The following is a 25,834-nucleotide window of genomic DNA, read 5'->3' on the forward strand; positions in this document are numbered from 1 at the left end:
ACTTCCTTCTATTAATATTTTATTTATGAACTGGAATGTCTGGTTGTTTGTATAGTCTTTGTTTATTCTGTTGTATAATAAATAAATAAGCAATAATAATAATCCTCTGTATGTGTATGACAATAAATCATTAAATTATACACTGGACAGCCGTCGGACTAAAATGTACTATTATGGCAGGTTTTTTTTTCTCCCCATAAGACTTTTATTTTGAAAAGCCGTGATGGTGACCGCCATTTTTGCTGTACGGTGCTGCTGATTGTTTTCACTTTGGTGTGTCTGTGTACACTGCATTTATTCACTAAAGCAACCGGGAGAAAGGACAAGCACCAAAACTGGTAAGAAAAGCAGGTCGGATTATGAAGTGCGTCTATAAGTTATTATCATCGCTATGTTTAAAGTGACGTTGAGTGTTTATTTGCTCTGTTTGTTCCTTTACATGAGCAGGAGGTGGTGTTAATTTCAATCAGAGCTAGCATGGCATGTGTATAAAGAGGGGCTTAGCCTGTGTTAACTAGCTGCTTGGAAAACTATTGGTTGCTTAGGCGAGATAATAATAATAGGAATATTATTTTATAATTTTTGTAGTGTTTATAGTAAATGCTTAATGGCCACTAGCTTTAGATAAAAGCTCGGCTTTTTTACTTGGAAGTGAGGAAAAGAAATAAAACACAGACCTGTTTGTACTGAGTAAAGTGTCTTTAGTAAAGTCGCCTATTGATGACGTAATGCCCAGGTGCATAAACTGTAGAACAGATTTGCATGTTCAACATCTCAGTTAAAGCCTCACGTGTTCATCATATGCTTAAATGTTGAAATTTTAGTCTGAACCAGATTCAACTTGACTGACTTCATATCGTAAGTAAGGTGTATTCATAGTGAGGCGCTTTATTTGTTCACACGCTGTTTATTTAATATGATTAGTTTTGGGTTTGTATTGTATTTCATCATTTATTGGAAGTAGTGGGTTTTTTTTCTTGGGAGTGGGGGAGGGGAGGGTTTCTCAGTCATATAATGGAGGACTTGGGGAATTTAGAGTTTTGAGATCCATATTAAATTTTTGACAATTCCAGATATAATTATATATAGAAGTCTGTTGAAATGATCTTTGTATTAATAATAATAAGTTCTCATAATAAAATACTATCTCATAATTAGTAGGAAGTCATAATTTGAGTGTTATGAAATAGTAATTCTTTATTACGACATGTCCTCATATGACATTCTATTACATGGACCCAAGTGTTTTACTGGGAAATGCATCACTTATATTTTTCATCCAAGCTCCATCCAGGACATGGAGAACTAAAACTGTGACAAATCTCTATCTATCTTTTGTGAGGAAATCGACGAATTGTTTTGATTAAATTTGGGCACTTTTTTTTGTGAATGTGTTTACAACCCCAATTCCAAAAAAGTTGGGACACTGTGTAAACTGTAAATAAAAACAAAAATGTGATAATTTGCAAATCATGGAAACCCTATATTTCTTTGAAAATAGTACAAAGACAGATCACATGTTGAAACTGAGATTTTATTTTTATTTTTTTTGAAAAATATGTGCTCATTTTGAATTTGATGTCAGCAACGTTTCAAAAAAGTTGGGACAGGGGCATGTCTACCACTGTGTTGGATCACCTCTATTTTTAACAACACTGTAAATGTTTGGGAACCGAGGAGAGCAATTGCTGTAGTTTTGAAAGAGAAATGTTGTCCCATTTTTGCACGATACACAATTTCAGTTGCTCAACAGTTCAGGTCTCCTTTGTCATATTTTGAGCTTCATAATGTGCCAAATGTTTTAAATGGGAGACAGGTCTGGATTGCAGGCAGGCCAGTTTAGCACCCAGACTCTTTTACTACAGAGCCATGCAGTTTTAATATGTGCAGAAAGCAGTTTGGCATTGTCTTGCTGAAAGAAGGAAGGCCTTCCCTGAAAAATATTTTGTTTGGATGGCAGCATGTTGCTCTGAAACATGTATATATCATTCAGCATTCATGATGCCTTCCAAGATGTGCAAGCTACCCAATGTCACGTACATTAATGCCCCCTCATACCATCACAGACGCTGGCTTTTGAACTGTGCACTGATGATAAGCCGGATGGTCCCTCTTCTTTTTAGCCTGGAGGACGTGATGTCCAAGATTTCTAAAAAGAATTTCAGATTTCGATTCATCAGATCTCGGGCCCAGAGAAGGTAGCTGTGTTTCTGGATATTGTTTATATCTAGTTTTAACTTGCATTTGTGGATGCAGAAATGAACTGTTTTCACAGATGATGGTTTTCTGAAGTGTTCCTGAGCCCATCCAGTGAGTTCCACTACAGACATGTCTGCTTTTAATGCAGTGTCGCCTGAGGGCCTGAAGATCACAGGCATCCAATGTCGGTTTTCAGCCTTGTCTCTTGCATACAGAGATTTTCTCCAGATTCTCTGAATCTTTTAATGATATTATGTACCATAGATGATGTGATCCCCAAATTCTTTGCAATTTTACATTGAGGAACGTTATTCTTAAACTGTTGTACTGTTTGCCTAAGCAGTCTTTCACAGAGCGGTGAACCCCTCCCCATCTTTACTTCTGAGAGACTCCGCCTCTCTGGGATGCTCTTTTTATACCCAGTCATTTTACTGACCTGTTGCCAATTAACCAAATTTTTTTTTTTTTTTTAGCATTACACAACTTTTTCAGTCTTTTGTTGTCCCTGTCCCAAGTTTTCTGAAATGTGTTGCTGACATCAAATTCAAAATGAGCATATATTTTTCAAAAAACAAAATTTTTCAGTTTCAACATTTGATATGTTCTTTGTACTATTTTCAATGCAATATAGGGTTTCCATTATTTGCAAATTATCACATTCTGATTTTATTGATGTTTTACAGAGTGTCCCAACTTTTTTGGAATCGGGGTTGTATATAATAAAATCACACGCTGGCTTGAGGATATAAAGTTTATCTTCTCGTGTTGAAAAACTTGCATTTTTCATATGAAATACATTGTGGATCTGAGTGACATATTTAAATAATATTGGCTGGCATTGAGTGGTATATCAGAGATAGTCCATTCAGCTAGTGTGATATTGAACAAGTTGAAAACAATTATTGTTTATTATTATTTTTATTATAACACACACACTTCATATCAGCATTCTCGAAGGCCAATGCTAGCTTACCTGCGACTCTGTGCTGTTAGTGCAGCAGTCCAGTTAGCTTCCAGCTGGTGTTTATCAATAGTGCTAGCAAAGGCCAATGCTTGTGCAGTCAAGCCAGTGCTACCAAGAGCTCCTAGCACAGGCTAACAACTGAAAAACTAAGATTTCTGTCTCCAGACTCTTCTTCCACACATGCTCGCCACAGTATTTTTCAGTCAGACTTAAGTATTCATTCCCCTGTGTCATTTACCTAGTTACTTTTAAAATCAACAGCTACACACAATGAAGCTTCCTGGCAGCCAAAATTCTCTCGAAATCTTCCGTATTTAACTAAGCAAACCCGGCAGTCATGTTTGTTTACAAATTGTCACAGTTGCTCGCTAGCACAGAAGTTTTACGTCTCCGATGTGTGACATCGCGTTGCCTTGACAACATGCAATATTGCATGTCCATTCTCCATTGGGCAGAGTGGCGTAATACATGGAGGTTAAGCGATATGCTAACAATATTGCATGCTATTGACCCGAATGAATGAAACCCACTAGAAGGGAATAGAATACATGTTTTTATTCCACTGAGTGTGTCCTGTATGTATAATAATTCTTGATGTTTTACTCTGATGACATCACTCCCAGTGTTTTCCTGCTGGCTGGATGCACGTTGTCAAAATGGTGAACCAGTTCAAAATTAAAATTATTTTTGTGTGTGTGTGGATGTGTCCATATAATATAAAGAACATTTACATGGTGGTGTGAAGATATGAAGTTTATCTTCTTGTTTTGAAAATATTTTCATTTGTTCATTTCGCTCACTTGTGATTATATGCATTCACCACTCGAAGATAAACTTCGTATCTTCACACCGTCGTGCAATATCCTCTATGTATGTGATCATTGAGATGTTCTTATAATGATGCAATATGTGAATTCAGGTCAGTTGTTTTCAGGTGTTTGAATCGGGCTTCCATAATTGTTTGTTAGGCCAAGCAGGGCAAACATTTGTTAGATAGTTGTCTTCTTTCCTGATAGTTTTTGTACTGCTGTAGACTGACTGAAAGGCCTTGGTAGAATGTAACTGTTATTTTCCTAATGTGCTTGCTTTTTTTTTTCTTAAATAGTAATTGACTCTGTGGTCTTTCTCTTATTCTTCCTACAGGACTTGACCAGAGATACTTGCATAAGTGTGATGTTAAACTAACAGGTCTGCCTGTGATCCTGTTATTAGGCTGGGCTCAGCAGTGCCTGGGAGCCCAGGGAGCCACTGTCTGAGTCCCTTGGGGTCAGCGCCAAGAAATCACTGACGATGAACGCCTCAAAGGGAGGCCTGGTCATTTTCACGGCCAACTCGAACCCGTCCAGCAGAGAGCTGGGTAAAAGGATTGCTGAGTAGGTTGCTATTGCAGTAACTCCATTCCATGTGACAGCATTGTTCTTTTAGTTTATATTTGGGCTTGTGTATTGTGTAATGGCACTCAATTGAATAGTTGACCTGACAGCATGTAAAGGTTATCTGAAATCCCTGAACTATCTCTGATGGAGATTTCAACCCCTGGAACATTGCACATTTTTGCCACATTTAAATACCGTTCCATGTCAAAGCGAAGGCAAAATTGGTGCTTGAATTGTAGACCAAAAAAAAATGTGTATATATAAACTGGGATGCACTTTTAAATAACGCAATATTTGGGGGAAAAATGCACAGAACTGTGCAAGAGTCTTGGGCCATCTCAGAAAAATAGACTTAGGCTATGTTTACATTAGACCGTATCTGTCTCGTTTTCTTCGCGGATGCACTGTCCGTTTACATTAAACCACCTGGAAACGCCGGGAAACGGGAATCCGCCAGCGTCCACGTATTCAATCTAGATCGTATCTGGTCCGGTGCTGTGTAAACATTGAGATACGCGAATACGCTGTGCTGAGCTATAGCTGGCGTCCTCATTGGACAACGTCACTGTGACATCCACCTTCCTGATTCGCTGGCGTTGGTCATGTGACGCGACTGCTGAAAAACGGCGCGGACTTCCGCCTTGTATCACCTTTCATTAAAGAGTATAAAAGTATGAAAATACTGCAAATACTGATGCAAATACTGCCCATTGTGTAGTTATGATTGTCTTTAGGCTTGCCATCCTTCCACTTGCAAGTGGTAAGTGATATGCGCTGGGATCACACACACAGCGGCTCAGTCCCGAAAACACTGCTAGTGTGCTTCACTCGCGCGCTGTGTGAGCTGCGCAGGGCCGGAGTGCGCACCCTCCAGAGGGCACTCGCTGTTCAGGGCGGAGTGATTTGGAGCGCAGGATGCCTGCGGAGCCGAGCGTATCCGTGTATTGGTGTTGCTGTGTGCACGCGAATCGTGTATTGGTGTTGCTGTGTGCACACTAATCGTTTTAAAAACGTTAATCTGATGATCCGCTGATACGGTCTAATGTAAACATGGGCTTAATGTTATTTGTCAGACAATCAACTCCCCACACACACACACATTTGGGGAAAAATAACATTTGATACAAAGTTTTAGAATTTGAGCATTTTTGCACTAATTTTTTTTCTTTATTTGGGTTTGTCTGTCTTTTCTTAAGTTCTTTCTAGATCCTGTTACTTGGTGTATACTAAATTTAAAGTGTCCCAAATAGAAGTGTGAAAATGAACACATTAAATAGTACATGGGAAAATGGTTAAAATGGAGCTCAAAAGCAGACTGGAAAATCTGAGTTAGAATTGTCAGGCAAATGTTCCTGTGTGCTTACAGAATATGCAAATTGTCATCAAGTTTGCTTTACTGTGGAAGTGCGTGCGCGTGTGTGTGTGTGGGGGGGGGGGTTGGTTTGGGAGTGTTTCCAATTTCCACAGTCAGCAAATCTGTTTTTCCTGGTCCGTGTAAAGGCATAGGCACTCTGACTGTTTTCTATTGATCTAATATTTTTGCAACTGTAAAAAAATGTTTAAAAAAAAAAGCTGTAACTATTCCTTTGTCTGCGTAATCTCACACAGCTTCCATTCTTTTTCTATAACTGAGCTGGGACTTGGCCAATTTTATACAGTAAGAGTCTCATCTGACTTACTGTATTCCAAGTTTGAGTCATTGTCATGCTGAAAGTTTCCCCCCAGTGATACAGCATGATGAATTTCTTGACATTCAGTATTCCACTGCTGTGGTTTTATTTAATAAATAAATTAAACCACAGTCTACTCCGTCATTGGCTTAAAGCAGCCTGCTTGTGGGGGAAAGTTCCAGACAAGTGGGCAAAGTGCTCCTACTCCAGTCTCAAGCCCCTGGGCAGCTACATCACCGACTTACTTGCTAGGCTTAAATTTCTGCAGGACTGGTATGATACAACCAAGGCTAGTGTTTTTTGGCTGTCTGGCTTCTTTGCGCAAGCTTTCCTGACAGGAGCCATGCAGAACTATGGCAGGAAATGCTCCATCCCCACTGACCACCTCGTATTTGACTGAGGTTATAGTCCATCTGCCCCGAAGATGGAGTCTATACTCCTGGCCTTTTCCTGAATTGAGCCCAATGGGATATAAAAAATGGCGTCTTAGCTGAACAGTACCCCAAAATCCTGTTTGACTCAGTCCTTATTATATGGATAAGCAAGTTCTGACGCAACGCCAGAATGTCTGTGTCCCCCATGGATAAGACCAGTGAGCGTAAGGGAACTGTGTCGACCACAGGTCACTCCACCAACTTTGTCATCTTCATGACGCTGCCCATAGCGCTGGATTAAGAGAGGAGTGGCTATGCTCTGCCAACTTGACAATTTAATGAGACATCTTTTGACCTTTGCAGTTTAGTAAATTTTATATAGGGGTTAAAGCTGAAGTGCCCTTGAGCAAGGCACCTAATCCCCAACTGCTCGCCAGGCTGCTCTGGATAAGCGCGTCTGCTAAATGCCTGTAATGTAAAAAGCATCATGATAAAGCAGTCTTTGTGTTTCCCAGAAGCTTGGAACCACCTTCTCATTAATTCATGTTCTGCTCAAATTTGGAAGCGTTTTGTAAGACTTGCTCTGTCTCTTAGTCATGCAAGGTTTATTAACTTTTCATACTACATTCTTTTGCTTTTCCTGCACCACATCCTTCCTAATGGGCATGTTCAACAGATGTAGTCAGTTTGGGGGCATTTCCCAATCTCCTCATGCCATACTGGAAATCTAACTTTAATTAGGTTACCTGTTTAAAACACCCATACAGTGGTGCTTGAAAAATTTGTGAACCCTTTAGAATTTTCTATATTTCTACATAAATATGACCTAAAACATCAGATTTTCACACAAGTCCTCAAAGTAGATAAAGAGAACCCAGTTAAACAAATGAGACAAAAATATTATACTTGGTCATTTATTTATTGAGGAAAATGATCCAATATTACATATCTGTGAGTGGCAAAAGTATGTGAACCTTTGCTTTCAGTATCTGGTGTGACCCCCTTGTGCAGCAATAACTGCAACTAAACGTTTCTGGTAACTGTTGATCAGTCCTGCACACCGGCTTAGAGGAATTTTAGCCCATTTCTCCGTACAGAACAGCTTCAACTCTGGGATGTTGGTGGGTTTCCTCACATGAACTGCTCGCTTCAGGTCCTTCCACAACATTTCGATTGGATTAAGGTCAGGACTTTGACTTGGCTATTCCAAAACATTAACTTTATTCTTCTTTAACCATTCTTTGGTAGAACGACTTGTGTGCTTAGGGTCACTGTCTTGCTGCATGACCCACCTTCTCTTGAGATTCAGTTCACTGACAGATGTCCTGACATTTTCCTTTAGAATTCGCTGGTATAATTCAGAATTCTTTGTTCCGTCAATGATAGCAAGCCGTCCTGGCCCAGATGTAGCAAAACAGGCCTAAACCATGATCCTACCACCAGCATGTTTCACAGATGGGATAAGGTTCTTATGCTGGAATGCAGTGTTTTCCTTTCTCCAAACATAACGCTTCTCATTTAAAACAAAAAGTTCTATTTTGGTCTCCTGCATCCACAAAACATTTTTCCAATAGCCTTCTGGCTTGTCCACGTGATCTTTAGCAAACTGCAGACAAGCAGCAATGTTCTTTTTGGAGAGCAGTGGCTTTCTCCTTGCAACCCTGCCATGCACACCATTGTTGTTCAGTGTTCTCCTGATGGTGGACTCATGAGCATTAGGCAATGTGAGAGAGGCCTTCAGTTGCTTAGAAGTTACCCTGGGGTCCTTTGTGACCTCACTGACTATTACACGCCTTGCTCTTGGAGTGATCTTTGTTGGTCGACCACTCCTGGGGAGGGTAACAATGGTCTTGAATTTCCTCCATTTGTACACAATCTGTCTGACTGTGGATTGGTGGAGTCCAAACTCTTTAGAGATGGTTTTGTAACCTTTCCCAGCCTGATGAGCATCAACAACGCTTTTTCTGAGGTCCTCAGAAATCTCCTTTGTTCGTGCCATGATACACTTCCACAAACATGTGTTGTGAAGATCAGACTTTGATAGATCCCTGTTCTATAAATAAAACAGGGTGCCCACTCACGCCTGATTGTCATCCCATTGATTGAAAACACCTGACTCTAATTTCACCTTCAAATTAACTGCTAACCCTAGAGGTTCACATACTTTTGCCACTCACAGATATGTAATGTTGGATCATTTTCCTCAATAAATAAATGACCAAGTATAATATTTTTCTCATTTGTTTAACTGGGTTCTCTTTATCTACTTTTAGGACTTGTGTGAAAATCTGATGTTGTTTTAGGTCATATTTATGCAGAAATATAGAAAATTCTAAAGGGTTCACAAACTTTCAAGCACCACTGTATATAGTAGTTAAACTCCACTGATGGCTAGACCTATAGGACTTGAGTCTGGTCTCAAATATTATTTTATTTTTTTTGTAACTGTAGTCTCAGGCTTATTGGCATTTGTACTTGGATTTGTCTCAGTCTTGGACACTGGTCTTGCTATTTAAATATGTGGTGGGTTTTAAAAAAAAAAAAGTAACGCCTCCTCCTAGAAAAAAGTAGCCCACTCACTGGTGCAATGCACAAATTAATCCAATTGCTTTAAGTAAACGCTTGGCCTCTAAAACGATTCAATGGTTTTTGGACTCGATCTCGACATGTCCTCTACTACTCCCTTAAAACCCGGTCTTGACTTGATCTTGGCTAGTCCTGGTGTTGGACATAACAGTGATGGTCTTGACTATAACCCTACAGACAACACACGCAATTCAAAATAGACTTTTTATTTCTAAGTTGTAATTTCGTAATTGTTACTTTTTGTGGTTTAAATACTAATTTAACTGCAGATTATGTGGATGTATAATAATAATAATAATAATAATAATAATACTCAGTATATTGATAACATTAAATCATCTCACCTTTTGATTTTCCACTTTACTTCATGACACAGTGGAATGCAGAATAGCAGAGTGAGTTGCTTTTTAAATGTATTGCATGAAATGGTCTGAAAAAAAGAGATTTTATTTATTTTTTGGAATAGGTTTTTTTTTTTTTTAAAGGGGCGGCACGGTGGTACAGTGGTTAGCACGGTGACCTCACGGCAGGAAGGTTCTGGGTTTGAACCTCATGGCCGACGGGAGCCTTTCTATGTGGAGTTTGTGTTCTCCCTGTGTCTGTATGGGTTTCCCCCACAGTCCAAAGACATGCAGATTAGGTAAACTACCCAGCCACTGGGGTTGGACAAGCCAGTGTGTACTTGACGCCGGTCCCAAGCTTGGATAGATTGGGGAGGGTTGCGTCAGGAAGGGCATCTGGTGTAAAAACCTATGCTAAATTATAATTTATATTACCTGCCACATCATATTTTAATGTGGCATGGATGTATGGAATCTCCAATGAAATTGACTGTGACAAATTGGGTTCTATTTCACACCTCCTTATGGCCACGGTTGACGTGACCTATTGAAACCTTCCAAGAAACACCTGAAATACCTCTGACATACAGCCATCTTTCACTTTCTTCTTCCTGCCTCATTGATTGCCTTCTATCTTATCTTCAGCTCTGATGTGTGTGTGATTTTTGATTCTTTTTAATATTTCAAGTGAGGTCCTACACATCTCCAGTTTTGATTTGGTTTTCCCATTTCAGCTTTGCTAACCTTATTAGCTACCACTCTCTGAATTTACTACAAACTTGCTCTGTATTTTTGCTTAGTAAGCAGCATTCACCTCTTTCACCACCATCTACTCTGAAACTTTTTGATGTTTCCGCTCTGCTGGCTACTGAATATGTGCCTCCAGCATGGTTCGAATGGTTCTCCGTCACCATACTGCGCCCCTTCACCTCTGAGCTGAAATCCACACTTCAAATGTTCTTCCATTCTACCCTCATTATGCCCACTGGGTTTATGGACCTTCCTCAGCATTATTCTATTCTTTGCTGAGAATAAACGCAGCATTTTTGCAGAATCCCGACCACCCTGACGTCTGGCAGACATTATTGCACTTGCCAGCCATATTCAGCTAGGTAGCCACTGTACGTATGTGTGGTACTGGCTCCGGTCAGCCAACCCAGCGAGAAATCTGACAAAGTTCCAGGGAAAACTGGCTGTCAATTAAATTGTGGTGTCTATTACAAATATTACATCACATCAATCCATGACTTGAAGGTCCCTGCTGTCTGTGCACACAACAAATCATCCAGGCGATTCTCACCATTCTTGGGAGTTAGCTGCGGTTCATAAAACCAGTTATGCTCATAACGAGCATTAAATTTGGGTGAACAAATGGGAGACGAAAAGAGATGGTTTTATTTAAAATTGCACCTCTATTCATTCCTTTGATGATGTATGGCGTTGGTTTTGTGTTTTTCTTTTTCCCTTCTGTTTCACCCTGTTTTTCCTTTTCTGCTTCTGGATAGACGGTTGGGTGTGGAACTTGGCAAGGTGCAGGTCTATCAGGAGGCAAACAGAGGTGAGACGACAGAATATTCCATACGTAATTGGTAAACTTAAGTAGAACTGCATATCAGATGGGTGATAATCTGATGGAAAAATGTGCTTTTGCATCAGCAAATAACATCACACCTTCACAGGAGTTATGTATGTGTGGGTTGTTTTTGGAGAGACCTGGTAGTATTGTAAGTCTGGCTGATGGCACAAGTGCTCATTCCCTGCATTCCTTTCTGGAAAGTGCAGAGAAAGCAAAACGGGTTGCTGAGATACTGTACAACTGGCACACATTGTTTTGACACAGAGCTGTGGGTATTGGAACGAATTCACTTTTATACACATTACAAGGATGGAATAGCTTTCTTTAACCTTTTTCTATTCAGAAGATATTGAGTGTATAAGAGTAAGGCGGGGATCACGCTGACCAGCAGTAGTACCGGCAGATTTTCTATCTTTTGCGATGGTTCGACAGCGGAAGAGTTGACACTGCTAGTGTTACCCTGGTGACACATGAGTTGGTTTAAGTTGAACTTGATTTCAACTTTCTGATCTGTGTGGAATCTTTCTTGATTTCTCTAAAGCCTTCAACACTGTCGACTATAGAATTTTACGAAGCAAGTTAGAAAGGTATGGTATAAGAGGTGTGCCCTTGAAATGGTTCACTAATCCCCAATTAATCAACAGCAATACATATCGATAGGAAATTGAGTCGTCGAAGCAGAATATAAACTGCGGTGTTCAAGGTAGCTCGCTTGGTCCTCTGTTTTAACTCCTCTACATAAACGATCTTCCTAAGCTCGACTCTCTTCTTAAATTTAGAATATTCGCTGATGAACAAACATGAAACAATGAATTGCGAAATATAGTTAACCAACAATTGGTTAAAGTTAAAGGTCCCATGGCATGAAATTTTCACTTTCTGAGGTTTTTTTAACATTAAAATGAGTTCCTCTGACCACCTTAAGTCACCCCAGTGGCTAGAAATTTCATAATGTGTAAACCAAACTATGCCCAACATTTGAGAATGGCGCGTCAAAACGGTGCGTTGATAAACTCTTCCCTTGCCTACGTCAGCAAGGGAGATGATCCCCACGCCCCCCCATTGGATTCCCACCCACTGTATGGATTGCCCGCCCAGCTCAAAAGTTGCCACCAAACATGGAAGTTGCGCTGTACATGGATGTGACAACACAGAAAGGAGTCTGTTTTTACTGCCAACGGGAGAGCCCCTGAAGACGCAGTGGCTTAATTTTATTTACTTCAATAATACGCCGTCGAGTCTACCTAAGACGGTGTATGTTTGTCGGAAGCATTTTCCTGATGAATGTTTCCACAACTTGGGACAGTACAGGGCAGGTTTTGCACATCAACTGTCACTGAAGCCTGGGTCCGTACCAAGCATCCCTGCCGCATCAGCCACAAACACCGAACAAGTAAGTGTATAACTGTTAAGTCGTTTTGCCGTGTTTTAAAATCGGTGCGTTAGCCTTGCAATGGCTACATTAGCTGTGCAACTAACCGCTTCCTGCAGTTAGCCAGGTACTCTGCGCTACAAAACCAAAAAGCATGCAGCATGCTCTGTTAAACTGAGTTTAGTCTGGAAATTGACTGTAACTTATGAGCTTCTGTTTTGCCGTGTTTTAAAATCGGTGCCAGTTAGCCTTGCGATGGCTACATTAGCTGTGCAGCTAACCACTTCCTGCAGTTAGCCAGGTACTCTGCGCTACAAAACCAAAAAGCATGCAGTATGCTCTGTTATAATAGCCAATCAAAACAGTTTTTACAAAGACACCCACATTCTTTTTTTTTTTTAAGTCACTCGTTCATTTTATTTGTTTGTTTGTTCAGTAAAAACCCAAACATTTGTTGAATTTATTTCCTCACGTCGCACCTTAATGACGTCAGCGCGCGGTATTTTTCCCTTCGCAGTTTGTTCCTTCTCTCTCGCCATAGTAAGACACCCACATCCGCTTGTTCTGACCCACTGGAGGTAGCGTCACAGTGCTGTTAGCCAATCAGAGGTAATACGTTTACATGTCATGAATATTGATAAGACCCGCCCCCACCCTCTACCCTTCCCCGCCTCCTGCTTCTCATTAGCAAAACGACGCACTGGGAAAAGCGCTGAAATGGGGCTTTCTCCCAGGAGGCTATATTTACGTGCCGAGGGTTCATTTCGAGAAAGGCTGCGGATATAACATCCGGAAGCCTCCACGAGCCCGTTTAAAGCATCAACAAACCACCATGCCATGGGTCCTTTAAGAAATGGTACAACATTAATAAACTCAAACTTAAAAAAAAAAACGAAAAGCTTAATTTTATGATAAAATCAGCTCAGAAAAAAGATATTGATACAAGTTTTGAAGGCAAAAACAACTCTGTCCAAGTAACAGAAATAAATTTAAGTATTTGGGCGTTTTCATCGATCGCTCCCCCTCATAGAAAAAAACGTATCTTTTATCTGTTCATTAATTGCAAAAAAATACAGGCATTATATCCAAACTGCGCTTATTACTGCACCAACTTAAAGATATTTATTATTAATTAATTAATTTACTCCTGTATTTCTTATGCAATAGTGGCTTGGGGAAGTTCTTATAAATCTCATCTTCAGAGGTTACAAGTCAAACAAAACCATATAGTCCAGATTAATTAATTAATATATATAATTTTTTTTTTTTTGCCAAACTCTATGGTAAAGAAACAGATGGTGCTCTCCCTTTTCTCAACCTGATGGAAATTAGCAGTTGAAAAAGTCTTCCAGCTAAACGTTATCAAATTCTATCAATGGAAAACAGGTCAACTAGCAGAGCAATTTGATGATTGATAATCATTGTATGTTTTATATCTCTATTGTTTCTCTCAATGTGCACAGATTTTATATGATCCCAGTTAAAATTTTGGATGCACAAGATCGAATATATATTATTCACTGATTTTTATAAACATTTTAATAATAAAGGCTTATGGTAGGTTTTATGATCGTAACGTAATGCTCATCAGTGTCCGTTTAGTGTATCCTAGGAACACTTGAGATGCTTTGATCAGTCAAAGTGGTAAGATTCTATTAGGGGCGGAATGTCTGGAATGAATGACGAGACTTTTTCGTGAACGTGTTGTCTCCTGGATCCAATCTGAATGAGTCGCTCACTAGTGCTTTGTGTCACTTAGGAGCAAAATAGAACTTTGAGTCATAGAATTGGTCTGCCGTTGCCTCTTTTTTCACTGTGATCCCTGCTTAAGTCTAGCACAAAACAGCAGAACTGAAAAATAATGGATTTTGTTTCATCACAGAGACTCGAGTTCAAATCCAAGAGTCTGTGCGTGGTAAAGATGTCTTCATCATCCAGACTGTATCCAAGTAAGAAGTCTTTTCTTTCAAGAGGATCAAAAAGCCTCACTTTTATGTACAACCCCGATTCCAAAAAAGTTGGGACAAAGTACAAATTGTAAATAAAAACGGAATGCAATAATGTGGAAGTTTCAAAATTCTATATTTTATTCAGAATAGAACATAGATGACATATCAAATGTTTAAACTGAGAAAATGTATCATTTAAAGAGGAAAAATTAGGTGATTTTTAAATTTCATGACAACAACACATCTCAAAGTTGGGACAAGGCCATGTTTACCACTGTGAGACATCCCCTTTTCTCTTTACAACAGTCTGTAAACGTCTGGGGACTGAGGAGACAAGCTGCTCAAGTTTAGGGATAGGAATGTTAACCCATTCTTGTCAAATGTAGGATTCTAGTTGCTCAACTGTCTTAGGTCTTTTTTTGTCGTATCTTCCGTTTTATGATGCGCCAAATGTTTTCTATGGGTGAAAGATCTGGACTGCAGGCTGGCCAGTTCAGTACCCGGACCCTTCTTCTACACAGCCATGATGCTGTAATTGATGCAGTATGTGGTTTGGCATTGTCATGTTGGAAAATGCAAGGTCTTCCCTGAAAGAGATGTCGTCTGGATGGGAGCATATGTTGCTCTAGAACCTGGATATACCTTTCAGCATTGATGGTGTCTTTCCAGATGTGTAAGCTGCCCATGCCACACGCACTAATGCAACCCCATACCATCAGAGATGCAGGCTTCTGAACGGAGCGCTGATAACATCTCGGGTCGTCCTTCTCCTCTTTAGTCCGAATGACACGGCGTCCCTGATTTCCATAAAGAACTTCAAATTTTGATTCGTCTGACCACAGAACAGTTTTCCACTTTGCCACAGTCCATTTTAAATGAGCCTTGGCCCAGAGAAGACGTCTGTGCTTCTGGATCATGTTTAGATACGGCTTCTTCTTTGAACTATAGAGTTTTAGCTGGCAACGGCGGATGGCACGGTGAATTGTGTTCACAGATAATGTTCTCTGGAAATATTCCTGAGCCCATTTTGTGATTTCCAATACAGAAGCATGCCTGTATGTGATGCAGTGCCGTCTAAGGGCCCGAAGATCACGGGCACCCGGTATGGTTTTCTGGCCTTGACCCTTACGCACAGAGATTCTTCCAGATTCTCTGAATCCTTTGATATTATGCACTGTAGATGATATGTTCAAACTCTTTGCGATTTTACACTGTCGAACTCCTTTCTGATATTGCTCCACTATTTGTCAGCGCAGAATTAGGGGGATTGGTGATCCTCTTCCCATCTTTACTTCTGAGAGCCGCTGCCACTCCAAGATGCTCTTTTTATACCCAGTCATGTTAATGAGCTATTGCCAATTGACCTAGTGAGTTGCAATTTGGTCCTCCAGCTGTTCCTTTTTTGTACCTTTTAACTTTTCCAGCCTCTTATTGCCCCTGTCCCAACTTTTTTGAGATGTGTTGCTGGCATGAAATTTCAAAATGTCTCATTTTCGACATTTGATATGTTATGTTCTGTTGTGAATACAATATCAGTGTTTGAGATTTTGTAAATTATTGCATTCCATTTTTATTTACAATTTGTACTTTGTCCCAACTTTTTTGGAATCGGGGTTGTACAAGATTGTTAAAACCTATTCTCAGCTACACAGTTAAAGGGAGGTAAACTTCCCTTACTGCAAAAGATTGGTCGTATTGTATAGGGTCAAGGGTATGGTGTGTGGTTTTTGTTTGTTTGTAAAACAAGCTCTCTTCATGTTTTCGTCACAGGGATGTTAATACGACCATCATGGAACTGCTTATTATGGTGTACGCCTGTAGGACCTCCTGCGCGCGGAACATTATCGGAGTCATTCCCTACTTCCCTTACAGTAAACAGTGCAAAATGAGGAAAAGGGGCTCCATCGTCTCCAAACTGCTGGCCTCCATGATGTGTAAAGCAGGTAAAGCTGCTGGATTTATTTGTGGTTTGTTACTTTACTGTATCCCAAGGTGTATCTTCGCTGCTGCACATTCTAGAGCAACGTTACTAATTTTGTTTGATTGATTTTGTTTTCCTGAGCAGGTTTGACTCATCTCATCACTATGGATTTGCACCAGAAGGAAATCCAAGGCTTTTTTAACATTCCAGTAGACAACCTGCGAGCATCTCCATTTCTGTTGCAATACATTCAGGAAGAGGTGTGTAGATCAGTAGCCTGAGCATTAACAGCACACTGTTCTTGCTGCTGAACTCAACACTCGCAGTATCTCAAGGCTGTTCATTTCTTGCTTGTATCTAAAATTCAAGGCCAGATGGCACCTTCAGTGGTATTTAGACTACTACATTGCTCATCCTTCTATTTGTGTCTTTAATTTTTTTTGGTCTAACATGCAGATCCCTGATTATAGAAATGCAGTAATTGTTGCCAAATCTCCAGCGTCAGCAAAAAGGTAAAAGGAGGAAAAAAAAAAAGCGCGACTTGTATGCATAAGTGACTTTAGAGAAGGGGAGAAATTAATCATGTCACAAATGCACAGTGTGTGTGTGTACACCGTGTGCTTTGTAGGGCACAGTCGTTTGCTGAAAGGCTTCGACTGGGTATTGCTGTGATCCACGGCGAAGCACAGGATGCCGAGTCTGATCTCGTGGATGGACGACACTCTCCACCTACTGTCAAAAACATCGGCGCTATCCATCCCAGTCTGGAAATACCTCGTAAGCACTTATATGCAGCACTCGATGTTTTTTAAATCTGCACGCGTTTTTCATTTGAATTGTACTAATTAAATAATATTGGCTGACTGAGTGGTCGAGCAGATATACTTAATTTAGCTAGCATGATACTGAATGAGTCGAAGACAAGTTCAGTATCATTTCTTTAAGTTCGTTTCTTAAGACACATATTTTTTAGTATGTTACCTCGTTTGTTGACAGTTTCGGCGAATACTTCCGCCTTCTTCAAAACAGTCACCAGATGTCGAGTAGTGACGTGCCTTATCAGCTGATGTTACTCTATGGAGGCGTGAACGTCCCGCCCAATTTGACAGGTAGTCCACGCCTCCTGCTGTCAGATTTCATATATGAAATCCCTTGCCGTTCATGCAATAAAGTCTATATTGGTGAAACAGGCAGATGCTTCCACACTTGCAGGAAAGAACACCAATTAGAATGTGAAACAGAAACAACAAAAAGACTCACAAGATCCGAAAAAGCAAACCAAGAAAACTTAAAATCAGCCATTTCAGACCACTGCAAACGACAAAATCATATTATGAATTGGGAAGAGGCCAGAGTCATTCGCACTGAAGAGAATAGATACCAGCGTTGGATTTTGGAGGCAGTGGAGATACGAAAGCGGGCGCAGAGGACCATGAACCGGGATGAGGGAGCGTACGCGCGGTCACACACCTGGAGCGCCGTCCTGGGGCAGCGACCTGACAGCAGGAGGCGTGGACTACCTGTCAAATTGGGCGGGACGTTCACGCCTCCATAGAGTAACATCAGCTGATAAGGCACGTCACCACTCGACATCTGGTGACTGTTTTGAAGAAGGCGGAAGTGTTCGCCGAAACTGTCAACAAACGAGGTAACATACAAAAAAATACGTGTCTTAAGAAACGAATTTAAAGAATAGTTATAATAATCAGACATAATGAATTTTCACTACAAGTTCAGTATCATGCTAGCTGAATGGAATATATCTGAGAGACCATGAAGAAAGCTATTATTATACATACACATCATATCAGCATTATCGAAGGCCAACGCTAGCTTAGCCGCGACACGGTGCTGTTAGCATGGCAGTCCAGTTACCTTCCAGCTGGTGTAGTGTTGGCGAAGGCCAATGCTAGTGCAGTCAAGCCGAATAATGTTTATTATTTTCCCTGTGTAATTTATTTGGTTACTTTTAAAATCAACATCGACAGCTATACATAACGGAGTGACCTGGCAACCAAAATTCTCTCCAAATCTTCTGCTTTTAATGAAGCAAACCTGGCGGCCATGTTTGTTTACCAGTTGTCACAGTCACTCACTAACGTGGAAGTTTTACATCTCTGACATGTGACCTCATGTTGTCTTGACAACGTGCAATATTATAACAATATTGCAAGCTCATTCTCCACTGGGGAGAGTGGCGTAATAGATGGAGGATAAGCGATATGATGATATTGCATGCCATCAATAAACCCACTAGAAGGGAATAGAATACATGTTTTTACTCCATGGAAAAAGTGGCCTGTATGTATAATAATAATAATTACTGCATTGTTATTAATGTGGGTCTTTTTTTATCACCCAGTACTCATCCCAAAAGAAAAGCCTCCAATAACTGTAGTGGGAGACGTGGGGGGTCGGATCGCCATCATTGTGGTGAGATGTGCATTTTAAGATCGTCTAAAAGCGTTTTTATATTTTTAAACAAGTTTTTGTAACGGCATGATGATTGTCATTTGTAGGATGATATCATTGATGATGTGGACAGTTTCCTGGCAGCAGCTGAGACACTGAAGGAGCGAGGTGCTTATAAAATATTTGTCATGGCAACCCATGGAATCCTGTCCTCTGACGCACCACGACTGATAGAGGAGTCTGCGATTGATGAGGTCTGTAGTCCAACATGTTTATCTAAACATAAACTCACTCAGCTGTAGGATTCAACATTAACTGACTATCCAGGACAACCAAACGTTTGATCTGGACAAGTCAAATCTGCATCTGCCTGTCTGACGGGACATGTTGAATGTTTGTTGAAAATCACTATTTTTATAGTAATTAAAGAGTTGCATCAATAAAGCTCCAACGACACTAGTTCAATCACATTGGGCGGCACAGTGGTAGAGTGGTTAGCACTGTCGTCTCACAGCAGGAAGGTCCTGGGTTCAAGCCCAGCGGCCGGCGAGGGCCTTTCTGTGTGGAGTTTGCATGTTCTCCCCGTGTCTGTGTGGGTTTCCTCCGGGTGCTCCAGTTTCCCCCCCAGTCCAAAGACATGCAGGTTAGGCTAATTGGTGGCGCTAAATTGGCCGTAGGTGTGAATGTGAGTGTGAATGGTTGTTTTTCTCCCTGTGCCAGCCCTGCGATGACCTGGCGACTTGTCCAGGGTGTACCCCGCCTCTCGCCCATAGTCAGCTGGGATAGGATCCAGCTTGCCTGCGACCCTGCACAGGATAAGTGGCTACAGATAATGGATGGGATGGGTAGTTCAATCACCTCAGTGATCCGGCCGTGTTATTGTTTACGAAATTCCAGGGAAGCTGAGTACATCAGGTGCGTAGGTAAAAAAATAAGCACGTTGTAATATCTAATTATAGATTATTAGACTTTGAAGTCATTTAAATTGGAGAAATTTTGTTCAAATACCTCAGTAAAATAAATATCTGTGGGACTCTTCATTCGGACATTCACTGTATTCTTCTTTTGTTTCTTTGGTTCACATTAACCATCACAAATGTCGTAAAATATTTTGACCGTGCCAAACTCACTCAGTTTTTCATTCACAACATGATTCTGTCCCTCTCATCATGTCCAACTTGATTTCTTTCGGTGTAATTTCTTTAAATTAACTTCAAGTTTTACTGGATTAATCAAGACTTAAGTTTATTTCCCCCAGAAGCTTTTTGAATTTATGAGTCTAACTCTTAAAACTGCAGATCAGGTAATGGGTTATTGGAACACACGCACCATAATGGGGCACTGGATAGTTTTTGTTTGTTGTTAAAGTTTGAGTTTTATTGAAAAATTATAAATCATTAAAGCATAATGATTTATCATAACTATACCTACTTTTTGATAAACTTTGTGAATCACTTTCCTTTCACTGAACTAGTAAATACATAGTAATAAAAAGGTTACAGTCAGGACAAGTGAGAAATCTTGCTGCTTGTCTGACTGGAGAAGTGTATTAAAAAGTTAATATCGAGTCCTGAGCTGCAGGAATTATAACTCTTCTCTCCCCCAAGGCCTTGGATTAATTTATTCTTACTGTTAGCTGTGTGTACACCCATCCTGTTGTCATTTGTTGTGTTGCTTGTACACGTCCTCAGAAATTAAAGCTAGACGGCCTTTCGATTTCATAAAATCGGTGAAATTTAGTTCCCTCTGAAATTTGGTCATTGTGATTTATGTTGATTTCTGTAATACCTCTCAAAATATCAGTCCATTCTGTGGCTGGGAAGTTATTTAATTTGAGGGGATTCTCTAGCAAATAATGTGCATGAAATCGATCGCTTCGTGCAGTCAAGCAGACAGAGGAAGTCCGTGTGCGCATGCGCAGGTTTACCTTGACCGTGCACTGACGGTTACATCATTCTGTTGTTAAACGAACAGCTGATCGCACCGAGGTGCTCGCTGACCGCTGATATTTATTAGTTTGATCCTGCATTTCCTTTCCTTTGCAGCATAACATCTTTTCTTCTCACTTTCCGTTACTGTAGTTGCTTTTTCAAGTTTCATTCGTGCGCGCACGCACGTCCTCCATTTTTCTCTCCTGTTTCAAATTTGTATCCCACAATGCCTTGTGTGAACAGGGAAAGACCACCACGTGATGCATGATGTAGTATTTTGAATTGGGTCATGGTGAAGCAGGAAAAAATAGCAGAGAATTTAGGGTCATGTGGCCCTAAATTCATTAATTGTCCTATTGGGGGGAAACCAAATAAAATTGGAAGTCTGTGACCTCAAATTCAGTAGCTTTCAGTCCACTAAACAAAAATAGTGTGTTGGGATAATTTTTTTTTTTTAAATGACCTACACTTAAAGGCAGTCTACCTTTTTAAGGTGACGCTTCCACAATACCAAAGTAAATAGTGGAGACAGTAAAGCACCATGTAACGGTGTCCCCAAATGAATAACAAACTAATATTGCGTCTCAAATCTCTCTCACACACACACACACACACACACACACACACACGTATGTATTGTTATTGAGTGCGAACAGTGATACTTTTCCTATTACAGTTAATGTTTGAAATGTTAAAAACCTCTTAAACCTACTGAAGGATGGTTTTGAGTACCAGTCTTCTGGATTTTCAAGATTAGTAAATACTTTTGAATGTCCAGTGAATGTTTAAATTTTATTTTTTTAAAAACTTGGAATCACAGATAATGACAGCAATCACAGGGCAGAAAAGTGAAACTGAGATCGTCAGTCTGTTTAACCTGAATGTTAGTTCAAGTGGAAATCAGATGGACAGATGTTTTGGCTCTGATGTGCCATCTCTAGTGAATGGCGCTTTTAATCCTCCAGATGTACATAAGATACTTGAGTGAGTCTGTGAACAGTGCTGCTCATGTAGCAGCCGTGTGGTGAAGGTGAAGTAGATTTACACTTTAATTAGGTGCGCTCTCAAGTTGCTTCTCATTCCCTCTGCAGGTGGTCGTCACAAACACCATTCCACATGAAATCCAGAAACTTCAGTGTCCCAAGATCAAGACGGTCGACATCAGCATGATCTTGTCCGAGGCAATTCGTCGCATTCACAACGGAGAGTCAATGTCGTATTTGTTCCGCAACATAGGCGTGGATGATTGACAGCTTTGTCACCTTCTGTTTCATCACTGCCAGTTGTGTAATGTGCATGAAAATCTTATCTTTTCCCTCACGTTACACTGATCATGTGGCCAAAACTATATTTTCTCGACAATAAAATGTTCTCAAAGGTCATTTTTTTTGTACAACACTTTTTTTTTTAAATTTATTTATTTTTTATTGCGCAAATCCTGTTCACTTACTAATTACTGCAGCGTGATTTTCAGATCAAGTTCTGCAAAATACCCTTTACAACTATTTGTTTTGGTTGCTGATTTTGTAATTAATTTGAAGGGAAAAAAACTGGCTTTTTTTTTTTTAATTGAATACCAATTTGTATTTTATGTATGCTACCATTGAATTTATACTAATTAGAATGATTGATCAGGGTGAAAGTGCTTTACTGTGTCTGATGCTCGTGATTATTTACACTCTTGGGGAGGGAGACGACTTTCACGTGGCCAACAATAACAAATATTAACACAATGACCGTCTGTTAGCACGATGCCATATAATTGTACCAGTCATTGCCTCGTGACTTGTGTAATCACTGTGCTACTGGATAATTAAATGTGTAATTGATTCGGCAAGTTCTTAGAAGCACTAACGCTTAAATATTTTATTTTTCTTTTAAAACAGGACTTTAATGTGCAAAATTTGATATTTGCTTAAACTGGAAGTAGATTATTAAGTAGAAATGTTTTCATGCCAAGATGTTCAACTTGAGCATATGAAAGCTGATTTTGCTTTTACTAATTATGGGTCCATACTTGCTTCAAAACTGAAATATTTCACGTTATGTTTTGCTTAACTTTGACTTTACCAGTCGGACCATTTCAGAGTCTTTTTGTTATTGTACTAATCCTTTAGGCTCCCATATTTCCTTACAGTACATTATGCTGAATTAGTAAATGAATAAAATGGTATCATTGTTTTGAATTTAATTATGTCTGCGGTGTTGTTTTCTGTATATCGAAATGGGCAGTGTGTAGCAGTTTACGCCAGGAGAGGGCAGTCAATTCAGTCTGCGTATAAACTCTGTACCAGTGTTAAAAACGAACCCAGTGTTCTGTTATGATGACGCAGAATGGCTTGGATCTATTTTAATAATTCCGTAGCTCTGTAGTGCTCATGCTGGTAGCTGTGTAGAATGTATGTGCCACTGTTAATGTACCAGTCTGTTTCAGGAAAAGGGTGTGAGTCCCTCATTCTTCTGTATTTTAATCTTCCCAAGCACAGCAGAGAAGCTGATATAATTGTGGGATTGGTGCCATATCCACATATTGTGCCCTTCTGTTTTGGTGGATGTGTTGCTGCGTATTTTGACACAACTGCAATACGAACTTGCGAAATGTGTAGGGACTATAAAAAAAATGCACCTAATAATTTAGAAGTGTCAATTTCTGTACTTTAACCCTGGTTCCATCTGCATGCAAAAAAAAAAATTCACCAAAGCCCTATATTTTATGCATTGTGCTCCTAACAGACCATATAGCATGGTCTGCACTTGTACCCAATTTCATGAGGAAGTACTAAAGCTGTCTGGTATTTATTCCTCTTCCTCATTCAAAGAAAGAGGGGAAGAATACATATCTTGATCTCTTCACAAGAAATATATGAGAATTGACTTGTAAACAAGTTTTAAAATTGTGTTCTCTAATGAATGACACACCTTAGCATCTTCATATTCAAGAAAACTCTTCCTACTTTAACTATATACTTGTCTTTAAAATAATTTTTTATTAACTTCTCAGGAATTGGCCCATTTCGTAAGCCTGTACTGTCACTTCCTGATTTCACACTGATATTAAAAAGTGGTTGAAAAGTTACTTTTTTAATGTCCAGGTATGGTGGTGTCATTATTCATAACATTGGAATTATTATGGCTTGTGATGCCAGTTGAAAGCGTTTAGATCACGTAATAGCCTACACTGTATTCTGTTGTGCAAGTCAGTATCTCAAGTGCTAAGATAAAACCCCTTTGCCCTTGATGCACTTCTTGTCTTTCTCCATTTCTCTTGATCTCAACTCTAGTGGTCACAATTGCTGTTACAGGTATGTATGGTTTACATCTTGCCGCTGCTATGTGTTCGCCTGCTGTGTAAGCCTAAAGCTTGTGTAGACCATGTCTGAATTGATAATTCTCAAAATAGAGCCTGAAAACATGAACTCTGAGGTTTTTTTTTAAAAAACTTCCAGCATTTCTGAGATATGTGCGGTCAGCACGAAAACTGTCTGAGTTATCTTCTGAAATACTGCGCCACCCGCAGCCTCAGGCACAGCACACCTCAGTGGACTATCTTGCATTTATGATGTCATTTTTCCCAAGTCATCAGCATATCATACACCAACCTCTCAATTTTATAAGTTGCATTTCATAAAAGGCCAGAACTAGGCATTCATGCAAGTTCATGAGCTCATCCTCTTAATTTGTTCTTCCTTCTAAAATGTACTGCATTAGAAACTTTAATCATTTTATGTGTTCCAATAACATACATGTCAACCTATACGGAATGTCCATATTTTATACGGATTTGATTCAATAAACATAGTATACGGGCGTACAAATAGTTATACGGATTCTTTAAAAAAACGTCAATATTTATTTAGAGCTATAATCAATTCCCACGATGATAAAAGAGCGCATAACATTTACAAACGTACTGTACACTACAGAAAGCACAGACAGCCAGTAAAGAGTCTTATGAAATCGCGCGTTATCTCGTGGTAGCGAGACTTCGTTCCACTTCTGATCATGTGCACACCGCATTGCGAGAATCCCGCCAACCGGGAAGTAACATTTTGTTTGAAAAGCGTATTTCCACCTGAGCGACTTTCACTAGCGACTGAAAAGATTCTGAATGGGCACTCCGGCAAGATCAACACAGACACTTGCTGTGACATGCAGCCTCGTGAGGTATTGGTGCAGACTGCTAAAAAAAGCTGTCATGGAGTACAATTCAGAACATTAGAGTGACACTTTGTGTTTTTGTCAAACATTGGAGCTTTGTATTCATTCTGAAGGTTTATTGTTATTAATACTGAATAAAAAGTAACTTGGATATATCATTGTTAATTATCATTCAAATTTTAAGTAAATTATTTTAATTTGCATCTTATACGGATTTTATAAGGGAAATACGGATTTTGGAGGTTGGTTATACAGGTTTGATTGACCAAAGGTTGACATGTATGCAATAAGAGTTTCTAAATAAATAAAAACTATCAGTGGAAGGAAGGGACTGTTATCAGCAAATAGTGTTAAAGCTTTTCCTGTATATTTTAGATGACATCGTTGTAAAACTATGGAATATTTCAACATTTAAATCTGCCTGCTTCCTTACTTTGGTTTGTGATTCATGTAGTCACAAGGGCTGATTAAACAGCTTACAATAAACAAACACTTGTACATTTATGCAGTTATCCAATCAGCCAATCATGTTGTAGCAGCACAATGCATAAAATCCTGCAGATGCAACTCATGAGCAAATCGTTTGATCTTCATGGCTTTAACCGTGACATGGGCGTTGGTGCCAGAAGGGCTGGTTTGAGTATTTCAGAAACTGCTGATCTCCTCAGATTTTCACACCACACACAACAGTCTCTAGAGTTTATACAGAATGGTGCAGTTTAAAAAAAAAAAGAAGAGAGAGTTCTGTAGGTGGACATGCCTTGCTAATGCTGAATTCAGATTAGTTCAAGCTGCCAGGAAGGACATAGTAACTCATATAATCACTCTTTACAACTGTGGTGAGCAGAAACTGCATGCAGAAAAGCTCAGCATGCACAACACTTCCAACCTTGAGATAAATGGGCTACAACAGCAGAAGACCACATTGGGTTCCACTTCTATTAGCCAAGAACAGGAATCCGAGGCTATCGTGGACAGACTCACCCAAACTGGCTAGTTTAAGAT

At 39.8% G+C, this 25,834-nt stretch overlaps 1 protein-coding gene across 4 annotated transcripts; it reads left to right on the top strand.

Moving 5' to 3' along the window:
* The first annotated feature begins 237 nt into the window (after positions 1 to 237).
* prpsap2 (phosphoribosyl pyrophosphate synthetase-associated protein 2) lies at positions 238 to 22,916 on the top strand. 4 transcript variants are annotated; one of them, XM_060943009.1, is made up of 11 exons: positions 238 to 338; positions 4,307 to 4,536; positions 11,016 to 11,068; positions 14,341 to 14,407; positions 16,178 to 16,350; positions 16,473 to 16,588; positions 16,785 to 16,840; positions 16,957 to 17,105; positions 18,691 to 18,761; positions 18,848 to 18,994; positions 21,763 to 22,916. In XM_060943009.1, the coding sequence occupies exons 2-11, from the start codon at positions 4,454 to 4,456 to the stop codon at positions 21,919 to 21,921; spliced, it is 1,074 nt and encodes a 357-aa protein (XP_060798992.1). In that variant the 5' UTR covers positions 238 to 338; positions 4,307 to 4,453; the 3' UTR covers positions 21,922 to 22,916. The 4 variants fall into 4 exon arrangements, with proteins under 4 accessions (XP_060798992.1, XP_060798991.1, XP_060798994.1 ...); XM_060943008.1 differs by having other exon boundaries at positions 4,376 to 4,536; XM_060943011.1 differs by lacking the exon at positions 238 to 338 and adding an exon at positions 790 to 858 and having other exon boundaries at positions 4,376 to 4,536.
* Positions 22,917 to 25,834: the final 2,918 nt, after the last annotated feature.

This window comes from Neoarius graeffei, chromosome 16, assembly GCF_027579695.1.
Source record: "Neoarius graeffei isolate fNeoGra1 chromosome 16, fNeoGra1.pri, whole genome shotgun sequence".
Classification (NCBI taxonomy): domain Eukaryota; kingdom Metazoa; phylum Chordata; class Actinopteri; order Siluriformes; family Ariidae; genus Neoarius; species Neoarius graeffei.